Source organism: Amblyomma mixtum, chromosome 8, assembly GCF_055824585.1.
Source record: "Amblyomma mixtum isolate Tamu chromosome 8, ASM5582458v1, whole genome shotgun sequence".
In the NCBI taxonomy this organism is placed as follows: domain Eukaryota; kingdom Metazoa; phylum Arthropoda; class Arachnida; order Ixodida; family Ixodidae; genus Amblyomma; species Amblyomma mixtum.
The window spans coordinates 100,204,821-100,215,303 of record NC_143019.1 but is presented as its reverse complement, the minus strand read 5'-3'; the positions used below and the strand labels follow the sequence as shown (position 1 = coordinate 100,215,303).

Below are 10,483 nucleotides of genomic sequence, written 5' to 3'. Positions count from 1 at the left end.
TTTGGGTGGACAGGGTCCGTGTGGAGGGTGAGGCCCAATGTGGACGCAAGCTCCGCCAGCTTACGCCCGCGCGATTCCTCCTTACGATACCCCGACATCTGACTGGGAGCGTTAAAGTCGCCCACAATCAGCAGGGAATCGCGGCCTGCTACTCTTAGCGCGTAAAGCGTTGTCAACGCCAAACCAATCTAGGCAATTCCCATGAACACAACGATTCCCGGTGGTGGTGGTGAAAAACTTTAATATGCAGAGAGAGTTTGAGGGTCAAAAAACCCTGCTACATTTTCGGTATCCTTAGTCCTGGACACCGCACGACGAGGCCCCGTCTCGCGCCCGCTTTACTAGAGCCATTTGAGACTCCAATGTGGAGCAGTTGAGGAGGGCAGTCTCCCATGCCTCTCGGGTGGGGGTGGGGGAAGGGGGAAGTTGAGGAGTCTGAGTACATGCCGACACCATGTGAAAGATATCGCAGATCTCTCCACAGTGCGGGCAGCGCCCATCTGTGTTCGGATCGAAGTGTTTTGCTCTGGCAGGAGAGAGAAGAGTTCCTGTCTGCAGGCGCCGCAGAGTTCGCTCCTCCGCCTTACTCAGCCCCTTGGCAGGTACTGGGTAGAGACGGTGGCTGTCGCAATAATGAATTAGGATTTCGCGGAACCGCAGAAGCGGTTTATGAACTTCTGATCCAGGAGAGCTAGGATGAGGAGCCCGGTGTGTGAGCGCTCGGGCGGCCGCATCAGCGGCCTCATTGCTTCGTAGACCCTGGTGGCCAGGAGCCCAGATCACTTTTGTGCGAGGTGGATTGGCGGGAGCGCGTCTTAGAATTTGGGTGGCAAGAGGGGAAATTTCGCCTGCAAGATAATGTTCACAGGCCCGGCGAGAGGCTGTGCTAACTGTTCTCGATTTTGCATCGGCGGCAGCGAGAGCTATTGCGACTTCCTCCGCTCGTGTTGAATTTGGGGCCCGAAAAGATAGCCCATCGACATTCATTCCCCGGTGGACTACGGCAGCAGTGAAGAATCGCGTGGGCAACGGCCCTGTGATATCCACGTAGTAGACGCCCTCTTTATATCCATAGTGCCTCTCGAACGTGCGAACCCGCGCTCGCCGTCTGCCTTCATGTGAAGCCATGTCCATGTTACGAGGGAGCGGAGCGACCAAGAGCATGCGGCGCCACAGCACCGGAATGTTCTCCGTCCCCTGTGGGATGCATGTGTGTTGGATGTGTAAGCGGTTTAGCAGGCGGCGCCCAGGAACCGTCTGCAATAGCCGCGTATATTGGTTCACGAGGTGGGCCTCCTGCAACTCCTGATAGGAGTTTACCACTCCCAACGCCTTCAGTTTGGCGTTGGAGGTAGCCACCGGGAGGTCCAATGCTCGCTTTGTTGCCTTCCTGGTGATGGCGTCTATGCGCTCATCTTGTTGTTTGGTGGCGCGTAGGTACGGCACGGCGTAGAGGATCCGGCTGGTCACGAAGGCATGGGCGAGCCGTTGCGCGTCCCTGCCCCGCAGACCACCCCGCTTGTTGGAAACACGGTGGATCATGCGCCCTACCTGTTCACCTATGCTCTTGAGTTTCGCTATAGTAGAGTCCACCTTAAGTTTGTTATTGATGAGCAGACCCAGGATCCAGAGCTCTGCCACTTCTCTGATGGGACCGCCCGACAGACATATGTGTAGAGACGTGTTGTCCTTGCGGTTTGGCCTGACATGTAGAAGCTCTGATTTGGCGGGAGCACATTGGAGACCACAGTCGGCAGCATATGCATCGACTATGGATGCGGCCTGCGGAAGGCGGTCGTCCATCTCCCCAAGGCTCCCCTCGGTGGTCCAGATTGTAATATCGTCTGCGTAGAGTGCGTGTTTTACGCCCTCCACCTGAGCCAGTCGGCCGGGCAGGTGCATCATGGCGATGTTGAAAAGGAGCAGTGATAACAGCGCCCCCTGTGGTGTACCTCGTGTACCCATAGAGTACGGGCCGTATTCCTCGTCCTCGATCCGGAGGAGTGCCTGACGCGCAGAGAGGAAGTCACTGACATAGGCGAAGGCCTTCGCCCCGCAGTTAGTGGTGTTCAAGTTAGAGAGTATGGTGCCATGTTTAACATTGTCAAACGCCCCCTTAAGATCGAGGGCGAGAATGGCCTTGTCGTTTTGTTGCATGGCTGTGGGTCGTATTATGTCCCTGTGTAGTTGGAGTAGGACATCCTGTGCAGACATGTGCGGGCGGAACCCGAACATAGTGTCTGCAAAGAGGCCCTTACCCTCCATGAATGGAGAGAGGCGATCCCGAACCATCGTCTCCATGAGTTTTCCCTCACACGAGGTCAATGAGATGGGTCTCAAGTTGTCGGTACTCACGGCTTTACCTGCTTTGGAGATGTCTGCAGGGTTCAGCGCCGCGTTTCTCGCACAACATCGTCAATGCTAACACATGCAGCGCTCCTCTGTCACTATCGCCACGTAGCTTAAAGCACGATTGAGGTGTCAAATGTTCCAAGAGGGCAGTTAGGTGCCTATTAGGCGCCTTCCCTCTGGTTCAGGTGTCCACCGAGATGTGTAAGACAGATACTGCCCATTTGTTATCCTCAAAAAACGATTTACCAATTTTACCTTCTACTTTCTAGCTCCCGCTCCGTTGGTTTCGCGGCTGTGGGAGACAGATACTGCGCATTCCTTTCCTGAAAAACCAAGCTACCAATTTTACCCTCTGCTTTCCAAGCTCCCGCTCCATTGGTTTCGCCGCTTAAATGGTGTCCACTGCTGGTTACAACGGACAGAGAGAGAGAGAAAACTTTATTACAACAGGAATTCGGGGCACACCCCAGGGTCCCCGCACGACCCCACTCCAGTTAGGTGTTTATGTTCCTAAGGTCCATAACACTGGCAGCCCGGCCGGTGGCGATGGTCTGCACGGCGGGGTCCTCCGAGCGCAGCAGGGTCTCCCAGTCCTCCCAGGTCTTGAGGTTCTCTAGGTCCCGCGGGGGAGGGTCCGCCGGTCAGAGGAAAAGGATGTGGAGGGAAGAAGCGAAGGGTTCGGGGCATAGGGCGTATGCCGGAGTAGTGAAGGAGCGATAATAGTGGGCTAGGGTAAGGGGCGAGGGGAGAGTGTGTGTCTGTAATCTGCGCCAGAGTGTTGCGTGTCTGTTATCTAGGGAGGGGTGGGGCGGACGGTAGAGCTGGCGTGAGGATCTGTATACCTGGGTCAGCTCACTGAATGAGTGCATGCGCTCTTTCGTGAATTCCGCATCCGAGGCCACCTGAGCCCGGTTTAAAGAACCTCGGGCACTCCGGGAATCTCGGAAACGAGGCCTACAACGCACAACGGCTACGGCAACGGCGACGCCGCTAAACGCAGAAACAGGCGCCAAAGAGCTGCGCTGTAAAAGGACTGCGAAAGGCGCTCTCGCATTTCTGCTTTTAAGAGGACAAGTGCAATCGTGCAAGTTTTCGCATGAAATCTACCGCTCTCGGAGGGGCCTGAGAGACTTCAAGCGCACCCGATCTGGCACAAGTGTCCGTGCGAGAGAGGCTAAGACCCTGTGCTCGAGGCGAAGAACAGCTCGAAATTGTCAGCTATAACCCTGTGCTCGAGACGATGAGCAGCTCGAAATTGTATGTTGAACGGGTGAGTTTACTGTTTGCGGCAACAATCGCTTCGACGGGCTCAGTTACTGAGGGCTTTTCGTTCAACTTCCTTCGGTCTGTACGCGGCTGGGATACTAGCCACGTTGTGGCGGAAACGCACCAGCTAAATTAATTCTCAACATCAAAACGGCTCTTAAGAGAAGTTTATTTGGACTCTCGATCAAAAAAGGACATCCGTCGCTCTACAAAAACAAAGATACATTGCGGCAACTCATGTCGCTCTATGCACACACACTCACAGGGAACGGAAGTGCCCAAAAACAAAAAGTGTCCAATAAAGTTCTAGTGGGTCCATATGCGGGGGAAGCACGCGGGGTTGAGAACCGCGCACAAAAACACGCGTATGAACAACGCGCACCACACACGCGCGCCACACTTAATATGGCAGGGGCCGCACTATAACACGGCCCCTGCCTACTACGATGAAGCGGGTAGACCAGCGCCGAAGGAACTGGCGCTCCTCCAGTGACACGAGGTCTACGCACGCCTGGGCGAACATGCGCGCACGCTCCCGCTGCAACATGGGGGACATGGCCCTCAGCGGCCGTCCTTGTAGAGAGAGAGATAAAGAAAAAACTTTATTGCACAGGGAATTCGGGGCACGCCCCAGGGTCCCCGCACGACTCCACTGCACTCAAGTGTTTATGTTCCTAAGGTCCATAACACTGGCAGCCCGGCCGGTTGCGAAGGTCTGCACGGCCTGGTTCTCCGAGCGCAGCAGGGTCTCCCAGTCCTCCCAGGTCTTGAGGTTCTCTAGGTCCCGCGGGGGAGGGTCCGCCGGGCAGAGGGAAATGATGTGGAGGGAAGAGGCGAAGGGTTCTGGGCATAGAGTGCATGCCGGAGTGGGGAAGTAGGGATGATAATGGGCTAGGTTAAGGGGTGAAGGAGTGTGTGTGTCTGTAGTCTGCGGCAGAGTCTTGCGTGTTTGTTATCTAGGGAGGGGTGGGGCGGGGGGTAGAGCTGGCGTGAGGCTCTGTAGGTCTGCGTCACGACCTGCCGGTCGTGGTCTGCGTCAGCTGGCTGAATGAGTGCATGCGCTCCTTCGTGAATCCCCGATACGAGGGCACCTGAGACCGGTTTTAGAGAACCTCGGGCTAAAACGTTGGCGGCCTCGTTTCCGGGATTCCCGGAGTGCGCGGGCACCCATGTCAGCTCAACTTGGGGGGGCGGGGGTGCATCGGGCGTGTCTAGTATGCCAAAAGCAGGGACATGGACTCGGCCTCGAGAAAAATTTATAATCGCAGTTTTAGAATCACTTAAAATGTACCCGGCATCCGTGCGGGTGATAGCAAGTGCAATGGCGGCTTCCTCTGCAGCTTCTGGGCAGGTGTTTGGAGCGAGAGGTAGTGTGAGAAGGGCGGATAAAGAGGAGTCCACCACAGCTGCTGTCGCTTCATCACCCTTGCAGAGCCGCTGCACCTCTCTGGCGCCACAGTACGAACGCCCCGACACAAAGAAGCATACGCGCAAAAGGGTCCCGGAACCTTGAATTGGGGCCGAGGGTCGCCCTGAACCTTCGCGTCATAAGGACCCAAAATGTCCTAGCTACCGAACACTCAAAGATCGCGTGTGGCAAGGTCTCTACAAGTCCGCACTGAGGACATCGGCAGGAGGGGGGGCAAGCACCAAGTTGCCAGACGAACTTAACACTGTCATCAGTACGCGCAGAGCCGTCTTCTCCGTACTATGCAGGAACATGTTTTGGTAGCTGGTACGCAAATCTCCTATAGCTCAGCAGAAAAGTTATGCTGAATTTTTTGCAAAATTTCAATGACATGAAACTCACCTCTCTGCATGGCACTGCACTCGCGCAGCCCCATCTAATTGTTAAATCATGGCTGCAATTTTGAAGCATCCATGCCAAAAAAAAATTGTAGCGGTTTAGCTGTGGTTAAACCGGGTAAATTGCGTCAGCAATGGTGTGCGCATTCTTCTGGTGATTCTTTGGCGCGTTGCCTTCGCCTGGCAGCATTGCGGCGTTCCAGAGCAGTCAGACAGACGAAACAGGTCGCTGCACTTATCAGGCGGGTGGCAGCACGCAATCATGGGCTGACTGAACGCGAGACCCTCAATATGACAAATGCACTAATCATTAGCCCCATTACATACCACCTCCCATACCACATATTCACTAAGCGGTAAACACAACAGGCAGACATCCTAATACGCACGGCTGTCACCTCTGCCCTACGTCTTGCACGGACGGTTAGCACGAAACGTCTCCTGGCCACTGGTACCCACACTACAGTGATCGAATTAATAGAGGCTCAACGCACCAACCAATTAGTCCGCCTGAGTAGCACAGAAACAGGTCAACGCTTAATGCGACAGCTGCGTCTCAATCCACCCATTCCCACCCCAATAAGTCCTAGACCTTACATGATTTCTCTGCGCACTCAGGATCACATATATCAGAAGCCCCTACCGCGAAATAAGAGCGCTAGTCTCAATCACGGTAGGTGGCAGGCACGAGCGAGCTATTACACGAAAACATACAGCAACCGCACCAACTTTTGGCTGGAGCCACGGTTCCTCGGCCGTAACCCCGTCAACACAGCAGCGCCTGTCTTCGCGAAGTCGACAGCTACCTGTGGACACCACTCACACACAGGTGGGGCAACATTTACGCATTTTATGTCCGATCCTCACTTGCATTTCGTGGCGACGGCGCTAGGCCTAACGCCTACGCCGACACTCAGCCGAGAGTGAGTCGCCCACCCGTGTCAAGATGGCTGCACAAAAAGTATAACGCGGCTACGACCCGGACGCCATGGCCTGGTCCGAGGTTCCTTCAGCTCCAACGCCTGAGAGTCCGGATTCTGCGCCCATCGAGAACCCGAGGCTCTTAAAACTAGTGGAGCGCAGCTCCCGCAAGCGGGACGCCGCCTCCAAGAAAGCGGACGCCACGTCGGCAGGCCGCTCAAAACGGCACAACGCTGCAGTGCTTCACGGAGGGGCCCAGTCTAAGACCGGACCCTCTTGGAAACCAAAGCCACTGCTGCGTCTTCATCCAGAAGACAGCGTCATCATCCTGAAGCCCCGGGTCACCGTCACTCTCAGGGATGTCTACCAACATGGCGAGCTGAGAGCAGCGCTCGCGGCCTACCTGGGCGCCAAGGCCGCAGCATCCCTCAGCCTGCCCCCCACATGGGAGCAAAACATGATCGTCGCAGGCACCAGAGAGCCGCACGTCGCGGACAAGCTTCTGCGGGATTTTCAACTAACATCACCGAAGGGCCAGCTCTCCATGTACGGCCAGTTGAAACTCGCTGGAGACGTGTGCCGCGGCGTCATCACCGTGGCCAAGCACGAGACCAGTGAGTCCCTCCAAAACAAGATCCAGTGCGTGCTGGAGAGCTTGCCGATATCCGCAAGCTTGGCAAATCCGACGTCGCGTCGCTCACCTTCCTGGGAAAAGTGGTGCCGCGATATGTGCATTTTAACTCACCTCTCACCCACCTCTCTCACCCACCTCTCTCAAACTAACTGCGGCAAAAACGCCTTTCAATACATTCGGCAATTTTTAACCGACAGACAATCCTACATTCGAGTCCAGGATAAAGAACATGGCCCTTTTCATTTAGGAACCAGGGGTACACCCCAGGGCGCGGTGCTCTCTCCCCTCTTATTCAATTTGGCTATGATGCGCCTACCGGCCCAGCTGGGCGCTGTCGCCGGTGTGCAGCATGCGCTGTACGCCGATGACATCACCCTGTGGGCTACACAGGGTTCCCTTGGAGACATTGAGGCCAACCTGCAGGAGGCGGCGACCATAGTGGACCGTTATGCTCGCCGCTGCGGCCTCCAATGCTCCACCGAAAAGTCTGAATTTGTGCACATACGCCCCTCACCAAAGTGCACAGCCAAAATTTCATTGTCTCTTGAGACAGGTCCAATTCGTGAAAATATCGAAGTCCGGGTACTGGGGCTCTTCATACATCAAAACAGACGGTCAGAAACAACATTGGCCAAACTCCGTCAGGTGGGGGACCAGGTGGGCCGCTTGGTCCGCCGGGTTTCTAACAAGCGCGGGGGGTTACGATGTAAGGACGCCTTGCGGCTGGCGCATGCATTTGTAACCAGTCGAATTCTATATTCGACTCCATACCTCCACCTGCGGAAGCAAGACGAGGATTCACTCGAAGTCATCCTCCGCAAAATTATTAAGCGAGCTCTCGGCCTCCCCGTGAACACCTCCAACAAGCGCCTCCTGGGGCTGGGCATGGTGAACACATTTCGGGAGCTCCGGGAAGCCCAATTGACCAACCAGTACACACGTCTCTCAAACACATCGTCGGGTCGCCGCCTGCTTGCCCGACTGCACATCCAACACACCACTCTTATGGAAGAGCGCGTACGTATTCCATCCCAGTGGAGATGCGCCCTCCACGTGCGCCCTCTTCCCGCGAACATGAACCGTGAGGACCATAATGGCCGGCGCCTGGCGCGGGCGGAAGCCCTGGCCCGCCACTATGGATCGAAACCCGGCGTATTCTACGTGGATGCCTCCGGCCCCCACCATGGGGGATGGTTCACGGCCGCAGTCGTCCACGAATCCAAAACAGTGAACGGCCTTACTTTCCGAGCCCGTGACATAACACACGCGGAGGAGGTCGCCATTGCTTTGGCTGCATCTCATTCCAATTCAAAAACAATTATTTCCGACTCGCGAGGGGCATGTCGGAACGTCGAGCAGGGCTGGGTACCGTATCTAGCCTACCGCATTCTCCAAAACAGCGTCTATACCGGGGACCCCGCTCACCGGCGTATCGTTTGGGCTCCTGCTCACATGGGCCTTGAGGGAAATGAGGCAGCTGACGCCGCCGCCCGCGCGCTCTCTCACCGGACATTCCCCTCCGACCCCGACGATCAGGAACTCGAATTCACTCCAGCTTACTCGTTTAAAGACATTTCTTTACTTTATCAATCTGGCCATAGTCTTTATCCCCGCCCGTGTAAAGGTCTCTCAAAGGCGGAGGAGCGGCTTCTGCTTCGCCTATATACAAATACTTTGCTGTGCCCGGCAGCTCTAAAACACTTTGACCCTTCTTTCTCTGGCAGCTGTCCGCACTGTGCGGAGAAGACTTCGGACATCTACCACATGGTGTGGGCCTGCCCCTCCAACCCTGCTATCCCCCCTCACCCCAACCCAACCCGGGAGGACTGGGAGGCGACCCTGCTCGGCTGCTCTGACCTGCAGGCCCAACGGGCCTTGGTCGCGCGAGCCTGGGCAGCGGCCGACGCCACTGGGGTCCCGAACTAGGGACCTCCACCTAGTACTTGTGAGGGCTGGCCCCCTTTGGGTCAGCTCATACCTCACCTCCCGAAGTTTATCTGTAAATAAATGTTTTCCACCACCACCACCGACCACAAGACATCGTCACCTTCTTCACCGTCGGTGAAGCGAGCGCCCGGGAAGAAGATGGCGCCTCCAACGCCCAGCGGCAGAGACACTGGCCACTTCCCGGCCCTCAAGACAAATGGCGCTGCCGACGCCTGCGCACCAGCGCCTCAACACGACAAACAGATGAGCAGCTGGGCTGAGATTGCCTCCTCTTCCTCCCATCCCTCACCCTCCCCCGCAACCGTCTCCGCACTCGACGTGGAATATAGAAGACAGATAGACGTGCTCCGGGCACAGAATGAGCTTTTGCTCAACAAAATTCAAAATTTAGAGTCAAAATTGGCGCCCGCCGCACCGAGCCCGCAGAACTCGGACGCAATGGAGAGCGACGCGGAGATCTCGCCTGCCCTCGCGACAGCCATCTCTGCGATGGAGGAGCGCATAACCTCTAAATTGCGATATATGATCGAGACCGCCATGGACCAGATCTTGACAAAGGTCAAATCTGCCGTCCCTGCGGTGGTCTCAAAACACATCTCGGACAACCCCGCCTCCTCCGTTGGATGGGACCCATTAGGGACGTATCCCGCCCTTCAAAATTCAACCGTCTGATTATTGATGCGGACAATGAGGACAGCTGCCCAGCTCCTTCCGTCATCACCCCCTTGATGGCGCTTGTAGCTGGCTCTGAGGCAGCCAATCCCTCCTCCTCCCCCCCAAGAATTTTAAATCATGGCGAGACACCTTAATCAAAGGAGTGCCGCGATCTCCAATTCGGCCATGTCAACTTCAATAACACAGTGGAACTAAAGAGGCTTTAAGGACCGCACTAAGCGGGCCAATTTCCGCCTCTACCTTGAAACTTTCGAGTCCTTACCAGCCGTGGTTGCCCTCCAAGAGCGAGGCCAGGGCGCCACAATTTCCAATTACACGACGTTTCAACAGGATCCCGTGTCTTGTCTTCTCGTTCACAAAGACCACACAGCCAACCTAGTGGATCTCGACCTCCAACTAGAGTACTCTTATGTAATGATGACACTCATACCAGTCCGCCGCAGGGACCCACCGTTGCATATACTCTACGTGTACTGCTCTCCCAAACTAAAGCGAGTGACTTTTGCGGACCTCTTTAGCCGCGCGCGAAGAGTAGCGGGCCGCGATCCCCTGCTGATTGTAGGCGACTTTAACGCTCCCAGTCAGCAGTGGGGGTATCGCAAGGAGGAGTCGCGTGGGCGTAAGCTGGCGGAGCTTGCGTCCACGTTGGGCCTCACCCTCCACACGGACCCTGTCCACCCAAACCCGGCTAGGAAAGTCCGTGACACGGGATACGTGTCCGGACTTAACCTTCACTCGCAACATACGACACGCAGACTGGCTCAACACCGAGGAGACCCTCGGTAGCGACCACTGCATCATTATCACTACACTACGCACATGCCCCCTCAAGCGTCCCAGAACACAAGCCCGTATCCCAGATTGGACGAAATTCAGGCAAAA

The 10,483-nt window shown here is 56.0% G+C and overlaps 1 protein-coding gene across 1 annotated transcript; it reads right to left on the bottom strand.

Moving 5' to 3' along the window:
* Positions 1 to 294: 294 nt before the first annotated feature.
* LOC149333725 (uncharacterized) lies at positions 295 to 2,327 on the bottom strand. Its single transcript, XM_089556103.1, has one exon. The coding sequence runs from the start codon at positions 2,299 to 2,301 to the stop codon at positions 295 to 297; it is 2,007 nt and encodes a 668-aa protein (XP_089412229.1). The 5' UTR covers positions 2,302 to 2,327.
* Positions 2,328 to 10,483: the final 8,156 nt, after the last annotated feature.